Source organism: Caretta caretta, chromosome 26, assembly GCF_965140235.1.
Source record: "Caretta caretta isolate rCarCar2 chromosome 26, rCarCar1.hap1, whole genome shotgun sequence".
In the NCBI taxonomy this organism is placed as follows: domain Eukaryota; kingdom Metazoa; phylum Chordata; order Testudines; family Cheloniidae; genus Caretta; species Caretta caretta.
Genome location: NC_134231.1, coordinates 3,205,090 through 3,225,032, shown reverse-complemented (window position 1 = coordinate 3,225,032; position 19,943 = coordinate 3,205,090). Strand labels below are relative to the sequence as shown.

General features: G+C 41.0%; 1 protein-coding gene across 1 annotated transcript in view; it reads left to right on the top strand.

Annotated features, from left to right (window-relative positions):
- The window catches only part of KCNU1 (potassium calcium-activated channel subfamily U member 1), an 80,701-nt gene that overhangs the window by 23,655 nt on the left and 37,103 nt on the right, over positions 1 to 19,943 (top strand). The window contains exons 15-20 of the mRNA XM_048829301.2: positions 1,372 to 1,484; positions 1,852 to 1,920; positions 5,901 to 5,987; positions 6,123 to 6,223; positions 10,676 to 10,726; positions 12,340 to 12,439. Of these exons, the coding sequence (XP_048685258.2) occupies positions 1,372 to 1,484; positions 1,852 to 1,920; positions 5,901 to 5,987; positions 6,123 to 6,223; positions 10,676 to 10,726; positions 12,340 to 12,439 (521 nt within the window). The remainder of the gene's footprint in view (positions 1 to 1,371; positions 1,485 to 1,851; positions 1,921 to 5,900; positions 5,988 to 6,122; positions 6,224 to 10,675; positions 10,727 to 12,339; positions 12,440 to 19,943) is intronic.

Here is a 19,943-nt window from a genome sequence, read left to right as displayed (position 1 = left end):
GGCCTGGGGCACCATTTGGCTTAGGGCTGGCCCCGTACTGAGCCATTTCAACTCCCACTTTCTTCAATGGAATTTTTGGTGCTCTGCACTTCTCAAAACCAGGCCCAAAGTTTCTCTAATCGAGCACCCCAGTACAGAAGCACTCACAGTTAGTAGCCACTCTTAAAAATCTGGAGTCTACATAAAATAAATTCTGTTAGTGTTCAGCAACATGGAATGTACATAAGCTAGTAAGTCAAGTGCATGGCGCCTGGATGTAATACAGGTATCTTTTCTACTAGTCACCTTTTTAAAATTATTTTTGCCTTTTCCTTCCAAGAAAAAATCATATATGTGATATTTTCAAGTGACAATGGAATTCAGGTTAGATATAAGGAAACTGTCCATTATCAAACAGTAATTATGACCACGGAATACATTGCCCAAGATATTAGTTAACTATTATTAATTGTTCGAGCTGGTTAGGAAATTTTCTTTCCTGCAAAATTTTTCAGGTGTTTAGTTTCTGACCAAAATTTCTGTTTTTCTGGTTGCCAGAAAAACAAAAACAACCCCCCCCCTTTTTTTTTTGTTTGATGAAACCCTGAAAATCTTTGACCATTGGCATTTTTTGGCCAAAATTTCCATTTTGTCAACAAAGCCATTTTCCATTGAAAAACAAAAGCAAAACCTTTTCAACAGAGAATTTTCAAACAGCTCCATTAATTGTTTTTCATGGCAGGCACTAAGATACCACGATGATGGGTGGCAGTATAAAACCCTAAGGACTTGCCTAAGGACTAGAAAATGTTGCTATTTTAACTATACTGATATATTTAAAGCAGCAATGCCCCTAGGATGGACACAGTTATACTGCTTATTCCAACTGAAGAACCAAAATAAGCAATACTGATTATACCAATATAATTGCCCCTACACTATGGCTTTTACCAATATAACCATGCCAGCAAAAAATCACACACCTAACCAAGATACTTACATCACTACAACTCTTAAGAGAAGATCAGCCTTACAATAGATAGGTAGACAGAGTAATTGTTATTGCAAAGTAAAGGAAATTTTGCTCAAAATTATCTGACTCTGGGACTCCTTTGTATGTTTTCGTCATTATGTGACTTTCTCCATTTTCAGTCCTGCTAAACAGGCAGCCTCAATTGATGTATTAGTGTGAAGTGTCCAGATCACTTATGGTTTAACTTGGCTCATTATTCTAAGGGCTGCTTATGTGGCTGCTGCAGTAGCCAATGGGTGCCACTGCATTCTAGTAACTGTCAGGGTTGCTGCACCAATATATAATCATGTGGCCAGAGGCAGCCCATTGTTACACTAGCTTTCGCAAAACAACATTTGGTCCATGGTTATTTGTCTTAGGTGAAGAGAAAAGGCCTGTGGAACAGGAACCTTTTTGAAGGCAATGACTACAAAGTGATGACTGACTGGCTCTCCAATGATTTTGTGAACATGACTTTTCCAGACGTTTGCCGGTAGGTAGAACAGAATTCAGTGTTACTTCCCTGCTTCCCTCTTAGGGTTTGTCTACACATGAAAGTCAATCCAGAATAAGGTAAGGTGTGAATTTAAAGCGAATTAACTATTCCTGATTAACTTCATGTGCTGGAAGCTCTTATTTCAGAACCAGAACATCACCCATGGAATTAATCAGGAATAGCTATTCTGGAATAATTCCCTATGTAGACGAGCTATTCGGGCCTTAATTTGATTTCACTCAATTCATTTCTAAAGTGAATTAAGATCAACTGAATAAAGACACTCTAATTCTGAATAAAAGTATTCACACAGGGACTTAATGCAGTTTAACCAATCCACTTCAGGCCTGTTTTCTTTCCCCAGGTTCTGCTTTGTTAAGTTGGATCTTGTGCTGCTCGCAGTTGAATTCAGAACTGGCATTCATGAAGACAGGTGACGAGAGAAGCTGCTGATCCATTTCTTTTAACAAGAACTTGTCTATGTAGTAACCATTCCCAAGCCCCTTTGGATGAAATTTGTCCCTGGGCAGAGAGCTAGCACAAGGTCTTTACATAGCATACACCCCATTTCAGCCCTATTTTGAAGACATAAGTGAGATTAGTCTTTGGGCTGGTCAAATGCAAAGGGATGAATTTCACCCCATATGATTAGTTTCCTCTTCACCTCCAGGATGATCAGCAGAAGAGGCAAATGAACTACTATTTGCATTGTCCACTCCAGTACTGAAGTGACTGCCCATTCCCCAAAGAAGAATGGATCCCGCTGACTCTCTTCCCCATCACCCTCTCAGTTCTAATAATTGATAGCATATCACCATTTTATACACCATTTTTCATCCACAGATCTCAAAACACTTTATGACAGAGGTCAGGGTCATTATCCATATTTTATGGATGGGTAAACTGAGGCAGAGATGTGAAGTGACATGCTCAAGGTTACTCTGCAGGCCAGTAGCAGAGCTGTGAATAGAACCCGGATCACCTCAGTCCTAGCCTTGTACTCAAGCTACGAGGCCACACTGTATCACATGTTACATGATATTACAGACTGGGGAGGAAGTGGCTCTAAAAGCCTCTGAACAGTTCAAACTCAGGGAGCCCTCAGTGGAAGACATAGCATTTCCTGCAAAGGGCTGAGTAGGACAGGTTGAAAAATTTTCAAAGAATTTTTTTTGTTCAGAGAAAAACACTATTTTGTTGAAAATGAATGTTTTACTAAAATGTATTGGTTTTGGCAGAAATGTTTCTCAGGCCCAGGATGGAATATAAGACAGCGACCTTCCTGAGAGCAGGCAATAGCTCAGAGTTAGCTAACTCACCTGACTTGTTCACCTGCTGGTTCATTGCTTTTAACAAGGACTCAGCTAAGAAATATCATTCCCAAACTACTTCAGATGAAATTTGCCTCTGGACGGAGAGCTAGCACAAGGCCTATGAACTACTTAGGATACGTCTATAATGCAAAAAAACACCCACGGCAAAAAGCTCAGGTCTACAGACTTGGACTTGTGGAGCTTGCACTTTAGTGTTAAAAGTAGCCAAGTAGGTGTTCCTGGTCGGGCGGGAGCTTGAACTTGGAAACACGACGAGGGGGTTGGATCTGAGAGCCTGAGCTCTAGCCCAAAAGGGAACATGGCTATCTTTAGAGACATCACATCAGCCCAAGTTTATAGACCCAGCCTCTGAGTCTTGCTGCCATGGGTTGTTTTTTTTCCAGTGTAGATGTATCCTTCAATCCCACTTAAGCTATGTTGCAAGACTTACGTGAGACTCACTTGGGATATGACCTGGGCTCAAGTTCCTGATCTAAAATTAGGGTGACTAGACAGCAACTGTAAAAAATCAGGACATGGGGTGGAGGGTCATAGGCTCCTACATAAGATAGAGCCCCAAATATCGGGACTGTCCCTGTAAAATCGGGACATCTGGTCACCCTATCTACGGTAGGGATTAGAACTGGGGTCCACATCCCAGTTGACTGTGCTGACTATTCTGGGACAGGTCTCTCTTTTTCTTTTTCTTTTTCTTTTTCTTTTTTTCCTGTTTTTGCAAAGAATTGCAAAAGGTTTTGGTTTCACTCCACCTTGGAATGAAAACAAATTTTGTAACCTGGATTTTTTGCAGCCAGCCCTGCTACTGAGCACTCTCATCTGCAGCTGGATTTAGAGCAGGTGACGGCACGCAGCACTTCTTAGGTTCGGGCACAAGGAGAGTTGTGGTTTTCTTTGTGTTGAGGGAGGAGGGAAGGTCCCCTGAATCAATATGTGACTTCCTCTCTGTAGCACAATTATACAATAATGACTGATAGAGTGGCCCTTTTCCCAGCCAGTACAAGACCACGGTACCAGGGCCATGACAATGATGACCGTGGACAGAGACGGGCTCATGAAAACAGGAAGTGTTCAGCAGTTTAGGCCTCACTTCATGGTCTTAACTGGGATCTCATGTGTAAACTGCAGATGTTTCACCTTGATTTCGGGTGACCCAGCTCAATCTGAGCCCATTTCTTTCCATCACTAATAGAAACACTTCCCTAGGTTTTAACCTCAGAAATTGCCAAGGTCCCTCACCTCCATGAAGTTTGGTCACAAAGGTATAGTCTGTCAGTGCTGAAAGCAGAATCTGCTCAAAGCTGAAGCTGATCTGGGTCAGAGCCAGATAGTAGTCCCTAACTGCTCTAATGATGAAATGCAAGACACCCTAATGGGGATGCTGAAACTGGCTGAGAAAAGGAGAATGAGCCAATGCTACAGATTTGAGAAAACATTACAAAATTATCCAGAAAACAGCAGTTTATTAAGTGCAATTACTTTTTTCTGCCTTTGTAAATGAAGTGTCTGCCTGTTTCGGGGAGACTGCTGAGAACATGAAAAGAAACACTGACAACAAAACAAAGGGATAGAGGAGAGAGAAAACTGCTAGAGATACCACAGGGCTGATTTCCAGAGGTGCTGAATGCTCACAGCTGTGAAGTCAGTGAATGTTGTGGGTGATCAGCTCTACTGCAAGTCAGTCCCTGGGTGAATCTGGTGCTTCTGGCATCTGTAGGGAAATAATGGGAATGAGAAAGAGATGACAAGGGGGAAAACTCTTTGGGGCAGAGACCATCATTCTGTTCTGTGTTGGTACAGAACCTACCACAATGGGGGCCTTGGTCCATGGCTGAGGCTTCTAGATGCTGCCACAAAATAATAATAAGGAATATTTTTTTCTTCTGGATCAATTGTTTGTTGATTAGTAACTGAGTAACTAAAGAGGAGAAGCTATGGGGAGGTGTCCTCTTCCTTTCTGGGTGGGAAGTGAAAGATGAATCCTTACATGGCTGTTCCCTGCTCCAGCTGTACTGCCAAGACCCATTAAAACTGCGTTGAAATCAGTAGGATGTTAGGATGTCACTGATACATCCAGCAGCTGGGCAGCTCTGCCTAACTGTATCTGATAAATTTAGTAACACTGCAGGGGGATTCTACCTAGCTGTACCTAGTACTTATAGAAACAAAGCAGGTACATGCTCTCTGAATGTGCCTGGGATGTTCAGGTGTCTTTTTCCGGGATGTAATAGTATGTTTAGCAGTGCAGCAGGTGCATTGAACCTGCACATCCCTTATACATTTAACGGCACAACAAGCATGCTTTAATGGGAAGTACTTGGCATTCTCAGCTACACAGTGGGTGCACCTGGATCTATCTGGAATATTCAGCAACTGCGGCTAGACTATGAATTTATCCATTACATTAAAATAAATGTTTTTAAATTGTTTTGAGAATGAAAAGAGTCAGTTTCCTATAAACTTAACCATCTAACAAACATCTAAAAACATTTTAATTTTTTTAAAAAAACAGTTATTATATTGCGGTAAGTCTGTGAAGATTGGTCTTGTCATTAAGATATTAGATTGGGACTCAGGAGACTGGGGTTTGAGTCGTGGCTCTTCCGCAGACTCCCCATGTGCCCACAGGCAAGTCAATCACTCTGCCTCAGTTCCCCATCTGTAAAATGGGGCAAATAACACGTCACTTAATGATGGGGGTATTGTGAAACTTGAACACAACAATGATAGTGGGGTGGTGTATAAGTGCCTCGTACACTGTAAGGTAAGAAGGAGCCATTATGACCATCTACTCTGACTCCTTGCAGAACACTGGCCAAAAAACCTCACCCAATAGATGCAGATGATTGGAACAATTTACCAAAGCTTGTGGTAGATTCTCCATCATGGAGAATTTTTAAATCAAGATTGGCTGATTTTTCCAAAAGATCCACTCTAGGAATTATTTTGGGAAGTGCTATGGCCTGTGTGATACAGGAAGTCAGATTAGATTATCAAAATGATCCCTTTTGGCCTTGGAATCTGTGAATGGTAATTTGCCTTTGTTTGTTTGTTTGTTTGTTTCCAAACTGTTTTCCAATAGCCTCCTGGTCAACCCATCTGCACAGATAAAGCTCCATCGAAACACAATGGGCTTTTTTATTGCCAAATCCAAAGTGGAAGTCAAAAGGTAACTTTCTGTACTATCCTATAGTAAAAAGTTCTAGATGAGTAGAGCTTTCAAGAGTTAACAAATGCATTTGGACCTATTCCTCCACTCCGCTAAATTTAATCCAATTTCTCCTGATTTGCTTTTGTTGCCCAGGGCTCATTTTTACTGTAAAGCCTGCCATAGTGATATTGATAATCCGGAGCTGATTAAAATATGTCACTGCAGAAGGAAATCTTGGACAAGATCCTTTTCAGGTAATGTTCTGTTCAGACTGGGTTTCAGTTAGAGGAAATAGGAAGCAGCTAGCTAGTTCCTACCTGATTCTTAGGTTACTGAATCATCCTCTTCTTTATTCTGTCTGTGAAAACATAGGTTTGAACATAACCCTTTATCATTCTGAAAGATTGAAACTGAATTGCACACAATTTATTGAGTGCAGATCTTTCAGACAAGTTCTCAGAAGACTTTTAGATCCCATCTACTCTGACTGGACAGTAAAGGTTCCTGCTGCATTTTTATAAGAGCCACATCTCCTTGGCCAGAATTTCCCCTATGCTCATTGTCATGCTTGCATGGGCTGCTGCTCTTTAACTTCAGAACTGGAGTCTGGGGCAATCGCATCTCATTGGTGCTGTATGCGTATAGTTTGTGAGGTGCTTTGGTGTGAAAGGTGCTACAGGATAAACCCAGAAGTCCTTACTCAGTTTGTACTCAATTCCTGCTCAGGCAAAACTCTCATTAAAGTCCGTGGGAATTACCCTAAATAAAAGTCGAGTATGACAGTGAGTAAGGAGGTCAGGATATTACTCTATATATAAGATATTATCATCATAAGACTAGGAAATAATAATAATGAAGGCAGAAAAGATGTATTTGAGGTTGAGCAAGGATGTATTATAAGATTTAAGGAGTTTAGGATAAAAATTGGGAAAGCATAGATTGGATGGGAAAAACTCCTATTCACGATAATGTCAATGCAACCGTGGAATGGCTCATTCCCATCCTACCCCAAATTCCCTGGGACTGGAAATGGGACCTACAGCCTTTCAGTACTAAGTCGCCTGCTGAAATCTACCCCCGGTAGTAAGTGCAAATTGCTTCAGTCCATTGGTTCTTCATTGGCTTACATGAATGACTTGATGGATCTCAGTTCATTCCTTAGTGGATACATGTCCACACCAAAATGTACATCACTTTGGTCATTACTAATTAACATCCTTCTTGCTTCATAGATTCATGGAGTTCAAGACTAGAAAGTACCATTACATCATCTAATCTGACCTTCTTTACATAACTGGCCATTAAAATTCACCCACTTATCTCTATATTGAGCTCAATAACTTGTGTTTAACTAGAGCACAACTTGTGTTATACCAGCATGAACAGAAAGGCCATGGAACTGTGATACGCTCCTATTCCCATAAAGTGTTCTCCTCAGAATAATGTTGAGGTCCGTTGTGGTGGCCCGCTGGAGCACCATGCCCGGCAGCTACAAATACTGGCTGAAATTTTCAAAAGCAGTCTAATGGAAGAGTTGTGTCTAAATCTCCTAGTTTTACTGAAGAATGTGTATATAAATCTAGACTGTTTTGAAATTCTCAGGCACTGTGTCTGTGCCCTGGATATAGGACTTTTGCTGTACAAAGCTGTCAATCAGGTATCTTTCATCAGCACTCAGCAAATTCTCACACACAAAATATATATTTTAAATTAAATCTCCTTTCAGCAGTAGATGGCAGCCGAGCCCCATTATTAAATATCTGGCTGAAGTACACAGGGCTGAGATAAAGGAAAAACTCATTCATAGAGAATGCTCAGCAAAACAGGCCATGTGAACAAACACAAGCATGCTGACACCTGGAGGATTCCATGTAGGAATGTCATTTATAAAGAGAAATCATAGCCCATTTTTCAGTTCCACATACTTATTAAAATAGATGCAACCAAGGTCCCCCAAAACCAGTTGATTCCCAGAACAGAGGTTTCTGTATAATACAAAGACATCTCAAAAAGAGTCATCAAGAGACACATGGACAGACATTGACACTGTAAGAGCTCTCACACCTGATGGCTTTACCTTTTCCTTCCTATGCAATTTAAGGTGGTTGGATGAAAAGGCAAGGTGGGATTTTAGTATAAATGTAGCCTGATAAAAAACAATTGTTTACAGTTCTTCACCAGATAGACTGCAGGGAAACAGTTGCTTCAGAGGGATCGAAAGTATTGCCAGATGTAAGAACTTGCTGTCAGTTCTCCCTAGCATTTTGGATGTATCAGAGCAAAACACTGCATAAAAAGAAGTGCTTTGGTCTGTGACAAAAGAAGTAATGCGGCTTAATCAGTACATAACGTCCTGGCTGCCTCTAGTTCCACTGTCAGCTGAAGTGAGATAAGGAATCGTGAGCCAGATCCCCAGCTGGTGTAAAATCAGCCTCTCTCTGTTGTTTTCAATGAAATTAGGCTGATTTTACACCAGCAAAGGATCTGATTCATTTTCATTAATCCCCAAACTAATGCAGAAGCCTAAGAGAATTGAACGTCAGTTAAAGCAGCCAAAAGCTTTCCCACTGTGCATCACATACAGTGTCAGCATTTAACTGAAGTACGCATGGCTGTGAAAAGCCAGGGCAATCTGTTAAAATCAGAGACAAGGGCTAGCCCCTGCCCTAGCCCCAAAATGCCTAAATCTTGCCAATAGCTATTGGTAATAAAACATAACCTTTCCCCATCTGGGGCTGCCATGGTATTTTTAAGAAGGGAGCCAGCCTGAAGCCTCTATCTTGAGACCATGTACATCTCAAGCGGTTGTGAGACCTGGTCCACGCTAGAAAGTTTTACTGTAATAGCTATGTTGGCATAGCTAGGGATGTGAAAAAAATAGCATGCCAACCAACATAGCAATGCTGGCAAAATCCCTAGTGTAAACAGTTATGTTGGCAAGAGTTCTTTCTCTGGTATAGCTTATTCCATTTGGAGAACTAGTTTAAGTTGTCCCAGCAAACAAATTATTTTGCTGGTATAAGCTTTGTCTCCACTGGGAGGTGTGGTCAATATAGATCTACTAGTATATCTATGCTGGCAAACCCTCCTAAATTTAGACGAGGCCTGAGATTTTCAAACATGCCTAGAGCTTGTCTACACCAGGAAATTTATCAGCATTGCAATAATTATCTCACTATAGTTGAATCTACAGCTATAGGTTTCAGAGTGGTAGCATGTTAGTCTGTATCAGCAAAAACAATAAGGAGTCCCTGTGGCACCTTAGAGACTAACAAATTTATTTGGGCATAAACTTGGGTTCTAGCCCACGAAAGCTTATGTCCAAATAAATTTGTTAGTCTCTAAGGTGCCACAAGGACTCCTCATTGTTTCTACAGCTATAGTTATACTTGTATGTACCAGTAAATTTCCACATGTAGGTAATCCCTAAGTAACTTAAGCTAATGGGTCTTGTGCTCATAAACTACTTAGGACCAGATTTTTAGGTGCATTTTGTCACCTGCTGATGTAGATGGGCACCTGATAAGATTTTCAAAAATCCCTTGGTGCCTAAGGGAGGCCTTCAGGCATTTTTGAAAATCGCAGCTCAAACTCTTAGAGGACAAAATTCAGCCTTAGCACCTTGAAAGTCAAGGGCCCTGATTTATCTCAGTTGAGAATCTGGCCTTATGTGAATTACATGGGGAGTCTGTGGCAAAGCCAGCAATTTAACCCAGATCACCTGATTTACAGTCAAATGCCTTAACCTGAAGACCATCCTTCCTCAAACTCAGAGGTTTCTCAGATGATTGTTTCTCCTGAAGCTAGTTAGGCTGGTTTTACATTTTATATACCATATCTGTCTTGGCTTACCATACTTTTATTAAGCCTGATCTCCTGTAAAGGCTGACAGCTGCATGCTGTGCCCTCAGAGAGCTGTTTTCTTTCCCACCCACCTCCCAGAGAACAAATCCCCAGATAAGGAAACATCAGTCACTTGGATAAACTGAGACAGGACACTGTAAGTAAATAGAGGCTGGTAGAATGGCAGGTAGAGCTATCTTGTTACCAGGAGTAAATGCACCTGCTTCTAACACACCTGTGTGGTCAATTGCTGCTTATTAAAGTTGACAAATGGCCCATGCAAAAAGATGTCCCTTTTCTGCCAGGTGTATGTTTCAACTCATGAGACCTTTTAGCTGGATTAGAACAGTCTGGGAAGAGTTACAACATCCAAAGGAGATAAATGGTGTGATAGGTTCCCCTGTCAGACAGTGCGATGAAGAGATATGTGGGTCTGAATGCTTCTCCAGTCCAAGTTCCACCCACATACACACATGTATGGACATGTTTGGACACATGTAATGTAGAGATCTTTGCTGAGCCTCCTGTCAGGCTCCGATAGTGATAGGAATGCAGAGTGGAAAGGCAGATGGCAAGACAGAGAATCTGAGAATCAGTGGGCCAAATCCTGAGACCTTTGCACAGTTGTTACTCAACAGGAAGGACGTCAGAATTTGGCCAAGACAGGATTAGATGGAACATCAGTTTATTCAGAGAAATGATACTACAGTGGTTAGGGTGCTAGTCTGTGACTTGAGAGGCCTAGGTTCATTTCCCTGATCAGCTGCCGACTCCCTGTGTGACACTGGGCAATTCACTTGCTCTCTCGGTGACTCACTTCTCCATCTGTAAAATGGACATAATAGCACTTCCCTTTTTCACAGAGTGCTCTGAGGATAAAAAGGTTCAAGATTGTGAGATTTTCAGACAGTTGAGTCAGTAATGGGGTCCATTTAAGTACCTAAGACAGATTCACTCTTCCCTCTATGACTTTTATTTCTAATCATGTGGAAGAGATTGTCTAGAGCTCTTTCTCTAATCTAAGCATAACTCACATAAAGAGCATCCCCCACTCTCTTTCCACAAAATGCAATTGAACACCAAGGCATAACAGGCTGTGCAAGTGTGTGTTATACCATAGGACCTAACGGCTTGTCTACATGGGGACAGTGAAGATATGTCTACACAGAGATTATACTGGCCTAATTTAAGTTTTTTCTGTTGGTGCAAATGAAGTTAGCTGTGCTGACGGAAGTCATCTTTCATAGAGATAGTTGTGTTTACAATGCGAATTATGTTGGTATAGTGATGTCAGTCTGGGGTGTGGTTTTGTTCACACCCCTGACCGTTATAACTATGCAGGTATAACTTTTTAGTGTAGAGCAGGCCTCAAGAAAGTTAATCCGAATTAGTTTGTAAAATGGATTAGTTGAACTAAATCTAAATCTAAATTAAATCCATGTGGACAGTCTGAATCAGAATGATAAAGTGGCCTTAAATTGGTTGATTTTATTTCACCTTGGAAGTGAATTAAACTAAACTGAGCAGGCTATGTCTACACAGCTCCCTAGTGTGAATTGCAGGGGTATGAATGGCAGAGTGCACTGCAGAGCTGTGCGCTAACTGCTCCAGGTGGATACAGTTGGGGCGAACTGAAAGGTACCTTGTTCATGTTAACATAGTCCTCCTTCAAACTATACTATAGCATATAGTATGCACATGACAGCCATCTACATGGCCAATATCCCATAGCTACCAGTTAATGCAGTCCTCTTTCAGACAGGACTTTATTATCACAAACAATGTGCCTTTTAGTTCACATCAGCAGCATTCACATGAAGCAGTTAGAGTGCAACACTTTTGTGTGTTCTGCAATTCATACTCCCACCATTCACACTGAGTTACGGTATAGACAAGCACTGAGTTAAGGCCCCTTTAATTCTGAACGAGCACGTCCACACAGGGTTTAACAAATCAACTTTAAATTCACACCTTTGTTAATTTGGGTTACTTTTCCTGAGTGTCCCCACGCAAACAAGCCCTTAGTGCATGGTAAAGGTATTCACCTTTCACTGAATAAGACAAGTACCAAAGACACTGGAAAAGTCTGATTTAACCCAATGGTATATAGCTTGGAGTTTGCATTACCAAAGGATAAATGGGAGGGTCACCTGTTTTGGGGGGGCAAAAGTTGGCAGTTTTGAGTGAGTTTTACTTTTATTTTTTTGGTTTATATGAGTCCTCTAAAAAACGCAAACAAAAAGATTTATTTGAACAGCCCTTTGGAATGAAACCATGAGTCATATGTAGTATTAGTCATGTATAAGGCTATCATGTACATACTATACATATGCACCATAATATAATACTGTGCTTTATTAGCTGTGTGATTGTTTGGCTAAGCAATTACCTAAGCCCCATTGTCAAGCATTTTTTAAGCCCCCGCAGAACTCTCCTATGGCGCGGTGGCCACTTGCAATCCGCATAGAAATACAACCAAACGATATATAAAGAAAGGCAAGTTCCTTTTCACTACCTTTGTTTTCAGAGAAGCTGAGGATTCCTCAAGAAACACTGTACCTTCCAGACCAAGAGCCAGCAAAGTCGAGGTCTCTTGGGGTTCTTCCTGTTACAGGTATCACTGCCAGGTAAGAAGTTCAGAACTCTTCTTGGTATTGCAGCTGCAGTGAATATTTGTGTGAGAGATGAGAATGGCAGGGTGTTTTCTTTTAGGATGCAATTAAAAACCCTTTGCACGTACTACTTCTTGTGGCATTGCTACTGGTTTTGATTGCAATGGATGGTTTAATGGCTCCTCCCTGCCTTGATTAATTGAATGGCCTCATAGAAGCTCAATTCAACCTTACACACATCCAGCTTCTCAGTCCATCAACCCATACTCTCCTCGAAGGGCTCAATTCTGCAAGATGCGAGGCATTCTGAACTCAGCACCTGACAAAAAGGTGCTCAGCACCTTGCATGCCTGGAAGGTTTAGCAAATCTGGACGATAGTGCAGCATGGGAAAAGGATGATATAAAGTTGAATGGCCTTGAATCCCAGAGAACCCCCTGACAGCAGTCCCACTTGTCTAACCTAAGCGCCAGCCTAAATCAGTCTGCTAACCAAAGTGATGGCAGTACCACCAGGGGAGACCTTCCCAGGTTTCACAATCTAAATTCCTCCAGCTGTCTCCACTGGATATATGGTCATCAGAAGAGTTTGAACCTGGGTACCACACTAGAGACCTCTCCTACAGGGACTAAAGGAGTCACTCCATTTAAGATAGATACTCTTATTCACATTGAATAGTACTTACCTTCACAAGCAGCCCTACTGACCTTCAGTGGGACTGCTTATGGTGTAAGGTGCTACTCAGCCAAGTAAGGGGAATCACTATCTGATACTTAGCTGGCAGCAGTAGTAGGCTGTTATACTGTGATGAATCATGCTCTAGAGGGGGATGAAGCACATTTTGGCCAGAGTTGTTATACAAGGACTTGCGGGGAGTACACAAGATCCTGGCTGGGGAGGAACACACAACCAACATCTTATTAAAATATGACCATGTAGATCATTGTTGTTACCACTGTTATATAATTGCAACAAATCTGATATAAAGTGTGTCAAGTAAGGTGTCAATAGAAAAGTTATGATTTGCTGAATATGATTATGCAATGATTATGCATGTATCATTTTTGTATCTGAAATTATGAGCATTGGCTCTATACCTGTATTTCAATTGTTTGCTTCTGGGTAGCACCCACAAGGTATTTAGCCAGCACATTGTGAAGGAACTATTCAAGTGAATGTCCCATTAAGGAACACTTAACTCACAATGGAAGACGCCCATCTACACTTAATGGATTTTCCAGCTATGACTAAGCAAAATCATGCATGGACATGTGACTTGCCCATGTGACTCCAAACACCATCTTGTCACCTGCAATTTTCCACAGTGAGAACAATGGGTTTTCCTTCACTTGAGAGAAGCTATAAAAGTCCCTGGAAACACCTCCATTTTGCCTCTTTCCTGCTCAAACCTCTGGACTATGGACTTACACTAATGGGAGCATTCTAACCAAGGGATCAAGGACCTTTCAATGATTTGGAAGCACTGAGAGACTTAACAAACCAGCAGTTTATTCCATCACTGCTACAAGCCTGAACCAAGAACTTTGTAATTACTATATGTATTTGATTCCTTTAACCAATTTCAACTCTTTTTCTTTCTTTCTTTCTTTCTTTCTTTCTTTCTTTCTTTCTTTCTTTTATAAATAAACCTTTAGATTTTAGATACTAAAAGATTGGCAACAGTGTGATTATTGGGAAAGATCTGAGTTATATATTGACCTGGATATGTGGCTGGTCCTTTGGGATCAGAAGAATCCTTTTGTTTGATGAAATAAATAACCATGCATCTTTAAGTCTAGTGTCTGGATGTTGAATCCAGGACTGGAATGCCTAAGGAGACTGCTTTCCTGACTTCTTGTTAGCCAGTGTGGTGAAACAGAAGTTTACTTTTGTTGCTGGTTTGGTATATCTGATGGGAGAATAACCACCAGTTTTGGGGTGTGTCTATCCTATTTCTCAGCAGTTTGTCCTGAATTTGGTATTCTTCGTTGTGACCCTGAGAGACGCACGGTGACACTATAATAATTTTCAGCAAATCATAACTTTTCTGCTGACACCTTACTAGACACACTTTGTATAAGATCTGTTGCAATTATATAACAGTGGTAGCAACAATGATCTACATGGTCATATTTTAATCAGATATCGTCACACGTTTGTCACCTTCCTTCTACAAAGGCTTGAGATCTAAGTCTGTTAAGAGCTCATGAACAACACAATCCTTTTCTCTGTTTTGACAGCAAAGACAAGCATTGGCATAAAAAAAACTCCAAGGTCTCCTCTGGGTAGCTTTGCAGCTCGGCAGCTGTCCCCAGCACTTACATAGGATCAGAACGATAAAACGTTGTTCATTGCTCCTGTTCTACCACCAGTTAGGTCAGTTGTAAATATTGGAACTGCATAGTAAACACATACACACGCGCCGTTAGACTGTGCTGACTCGTTAAATATAAATGAAAACACAATTAATTTATAACACGTCTCTTTTCCCCTTACATCCCACAACATAATTTACACACACAAAAAGAGCCCTCACCACCTGCTGAAATATCATTATTAAAATGTGCATGAAAAGTCAATTATGCCAGAGGGAGGTATTCAAGAGAAGTGAGTTTCCATATTCTGGCATTACACCTTGGGGATTAGGTATTTCTTATTTATTTATTTTTCCCTGAGATCTTTGCTGCCGCTTAACAAAAAGGAACACAAATGTTACTAGCAGATGTACTGTAATTCCCTGAAGATGCAGCCAAATATGCAAATACATAATTCCCTTCCCCATCAAGGTTCTCCCTCACCATCAAATCACAAAAGAGGCAATGATGTCCCTTCTAGCCAAGGCATCACTGTACCCTACACAAGGTTTTCGGATGTCTAGATTTAAATGCCACCAGGGATTGGACTTCCACTGCTTCCTATGGGAGGACATTTTATAATGTTACAGATAGCAGTAGTAGTACTTATTATAGGCATTATAATAGTGCCTAGAGACTCCTATTGAGATCAGGAGGCACTGTGTACACACACAGTAAGAGACAGTCCCTTTCTAAAAGAGCTCACAGTCTAAATGGAGAAGACAGCCAAAGTCTCAGACTATGCGACAAAGTTTTGCTGGCATAGCTATGTCATCTGTCAATGGGAAAAAAGCATACCCCTAGCCAACAGAGCAATGCTGACAAAACCGCTGGTGTAAACACAGCTATGTCAACAGAAGAGTGCTTCTGACATCTTAGCTAATGTTGTTCTTGGAGGTGGTGTCATCATGCTGGGAGAAGAACTTCTTCTGTCTGCTTAAGCTGCGTCTTCACTAGCGGGATCTGCTGGCATAGCTATGCCAGCGAAGGCTCTGTAGTGAAGTCAAGCCCAAAGGAAGGGGCTCACAGAGCGGGGAAGTGATGGGCCCAAGCTCACAAAGTGAAGACACACTCTCCTAGATGGAGTTGTCAGGAGCACAACAATTCCGTGCTCCGGTAACTTTCTTCTCTCCTTCTTTGGTTCACGTCTGTATTCTCAGCAATAACGATGGGGCCAAATGAAGTCTTTTCCGTTCTTCATTCAGTTTCTATTGTCTAATATTCCACACGTGTTTGACCCTGACTCCTTGGAGGGCCAGGCATGCCCTTCCTAAGCGGTTGCCACCACTGACTCCTCTCACTAGGTTCAGCATGCCAGCTGAGGTAAAGTATCAGGGTGTGACACTGCAGTGTACATGCAGCTACTTGGAGCCACTAGTGAGAGCTGAGTGAGTGGCCAGGACCAATTGCAAGCAAACCACCCCCTACAGGTGTGGCTGCCTCCTTTGCAGGGGTACTACCAGGTGAACTCACCCCGGACATCCTTAAAGTCTCTCTCCAGGTTTCAGAATTTGTTTTTTTTCTGCACTGAAATGAAACAAAACCTTGTGAATGTCTTTGCAACAGTGGAATTGAGTGAACACACCTGAGCGTTTCCATCCTGGGCTGTCTAGTGAAAGGATGACTATCACACTCCATAGCACAGAGGTTAGGTTAGAGCAGTGGCCTGCAATGTGCACAGCCCATGTTTATATCCCTTCTCTGCACCCCAAATGCAGCAAAGCAAGGATTTAAGCATGGGTCTCCCACATCCCAGGCCATTGCCCTGATCACTAAGCAGTAGAATTTGTCTCCCTGGCTTGAGCCCTGCACCAAAACCCTTCCTGACAAATTGAAATGTCATTGAACTAGGGACCCTTTGCACCTCCATTGGGATTTTAAAAGAGGATCTATGGAAATTTAGGAGCCCAGCTCCCAGCCCTTGTGTTAATGCACAGAAGTGCTCCAAAGTTTTCCATACTGGCTTAATACCATTTGGAGTATGCTCTGCTGCTGCAGCATTAGAAGCGACTTCCTCTTGAACCATTGCAGTACATATAGGGACACAGATGAACTACATTGATTCACATTGTGTACCAGAGACTGTTCAAAATCTTCAAGAAGCACCTCTTCTGGGAGGTATGGTGAGAACTTTAGGATAGATGCCAAGAGGGCATTGCAGTTGAAAATGATTTAGGGACAGTGCTGTTGTGGATGAAGGAATATGCAAAGGGTCTTAAACCAATTCATTCTAGTTAGTGTAGATCTACTTAACTGTTCATGCTTAAACCAGTTCAGTTACAAATGGCTCTATTCCCTACTGTAGACAAGAACTTAGAGATCACATGATCCCTTGTTTAGGAAGGTTGCAGGGACTTGGGGACTTTTAAGACACATAGTTTTAAGCATCCCATAAAAAAAGGTGCTCATATACCACTGAAATAGACTCCAGCTAAGGAGTGAGTGAGAGAGAAGGTAGAGTAGGTATGAAAAAAAAATTAGGAATTTTCAAAATATTTTAATAGTGTTTCAGAACTTTTGAAATGTCAAAATCAGCAAACTTTTTCACTGCTCAAAAAGTTTTCACTAGCTCTATATTTATTCGGGAGAGGGTTCTTTGTCAAAAAATGTATTTTCAATTAAAAATTTTATCAAGAACCTGAAATTCAGAAAATTTCAAGGAGGTCCAGTTGGAGGGAAATGGGCAGGGTTACTAGACTTCAAACACCCACCAGGCCCAGGTCTTGCATAGATTTTTGGCTGCATGCAAAGCTCTGATTAAAGATTTCTTCTCTCAAACTACACGTACAAAACTCAAATACGCACACATTTTTCCACCCAAAATTGATCACCAAGAAGTGGGTCTTTATATCCAGGAAATTGACTTAACTGGTACCATTTCACAAAAGAAATTCTATAAAGCTGGGCTATAAGTAAAAGACTGAAAACCTGTTAGGATCCTGAGACACTTATGAGTCTTTCCATCAATACATTTCCTTTACTAGACATGGTTTTTCCACATGTTCTTGCCTATAGGCATGACAAATTTAATGGTGTATTTTTTGCTGAGTTGTTGACTCTTGTTTTTCATTCCTGCTTTGTTTCTAGATTGGTACTAAAGAATGTTTGTGCATAAGAACCCACATTGATGCTTGACTGTGCTGTCTCGGACTCCTTTTTGTCCTGGATGAGAGATCGTTTAGCCAAACAAAGGATTAATAAAAACTGAATTAGATGAAAGGGAAAACCAGGTTAAAGAACAAAATTTTAGTTCCTCTTTAATTGAAACTTATCTAGCATCTGGATAATTGTTCATAAATACCTGCTGAGTTGCAAAGCCTACGTTAGGGCTTGTCAGTTTTTAATAAATCTTAAAGACATAAGATCTTATTCTTTGATGCTACCCATCACATCTCAATCCAAAGGCAAGGCAAAACAAAGCAATAATGCTAAGCACTCCAGCATTCAGCTAATCTGGCAGAATGCATCACGATCTTTATGAATGTGTGTGAGGGGCTGTGCAGGAGCTCGTGAAAAGGTCATTGGTATTTTTGGAGTAATAAATCACATAGGGGAAAGATTTGCATTTTGGCTGTATAACATCCAGGGCCGGATTAGAGAGAGAATACTTTGAAGTAATATTTCTCTGCTGACTTGTTTTATTAGCTTCCTTTAAACATGTTACATTATTGCTTATAGAATTTCATTTACTTGGATTGGCAGCTTGATAAATATGTCTATTGGCGATGATTTGGATTGCTCTGGGCATTAATATTATTAAAACCTGTCACATGGAAATGTCTGAAAGATGACTTACTGTAAAGATTACAGCATGAAATAAATCATACAATGGTATTTGTTACCGTTTATGGCCTCTTGGAGCCGAGTCAATCCCTTTTTATGTTGCATTATTTTTCAAGTTTTTATAGCCTTACATTATATATCGCTGTCAGAAATGAACAGATGGGGTGTCAAACACAAGCCTTCTGAATAATTCTCACCCTCGGGTTATTTGTATGAAGGACAAGTGTAAAACTGTGTTCTCAAGAAAAGGGAGATAGATAGAGGTGGAGAAAGTGTTGTTACAATAAGCAAGATCCTTTTTGTCAGCTTGCACTGTGTGCTTTTGATCCCTACCTGGCATTTGCCCTGAAGGAGCGGGGATTCTGGGAAAGTTTAGCTGCCTGTGTTTCAGTCAGGGGGAAAACCTAACTTACAAGTTAAACAAGTTTCAGTTTCCCTTTGTTTTTCTGTTGATGGAAATATCAGGGGGTGTTTAAAGCCATAGCACAACCGAAGAGGGTTTGGATAAACAAGAAAAGTTTGGATGCTTTTCCGTGCCCCTTTTGTCTAGGAAAAGTCATCATGAACTGTGAAGTTGAATTTTTTTTGTTTCAAAAATGTCAAAAACTGGACTTTTCAACAATTTTTCTAAACTTTTTTTCCCAAAAAATTTTCTAGTCAAGAAATTAATCAAAACAAACCCTTTCCCACAAACAGTTTCAGTTCTGATGAATCAACATATTTTGATGCAAAAACAGTTTGCCAAAAAATTCCCAGCCAGCTTTAGTGCCATTTCAACCCCTGCTGTCTGCTGACTTCCTTGTTTATTCATGCTTTTCACAGTCCAGTACAAATCTCCCTTCCTTGTTTTTAAAGATGCTTATGAACTTATTCCAGCTAACCTCACAGACTTCATCTCTCTCAGCTCCGTTAGCCACTCTCTTCGCTCTGTTTCTTTCTCTCCAGCTTGCCACTGTTGGTGAGAGAGCCTTCTTCTCTGCAACTTCTGCTACTCCCTTCATTTTCCTACCTCTTTTCAAATCTCGTGTGAAATCATAGTCTTTCTCTCTCCCCTACGCCTCTTCATTCCCGTCTCTCATGTCCATTATCAAGCTTTCCAAAGGGTTTGGGGCATATGCTTACTTTGCAAAATGAAGTTGCATTGCACTGTGTAATGAGAGGTGTTCCCACCCATATACTGCGCACTCCATTTCACATTGTACAATAGTATTATCGCTTTAAGACTGTGCATGCCTGACTGTGTGAGTTCTGAATGCATAAGGATAAGTTTCGTAATTAGTTTTCCCTGTGAACTTGTGCAAACCAATCTATTTCTAATTTGGTCATCTCCTGATTTTTAATCAGGGTGCTGAGAGTGACTGAAGTCTCTGGCAGCATGCATGT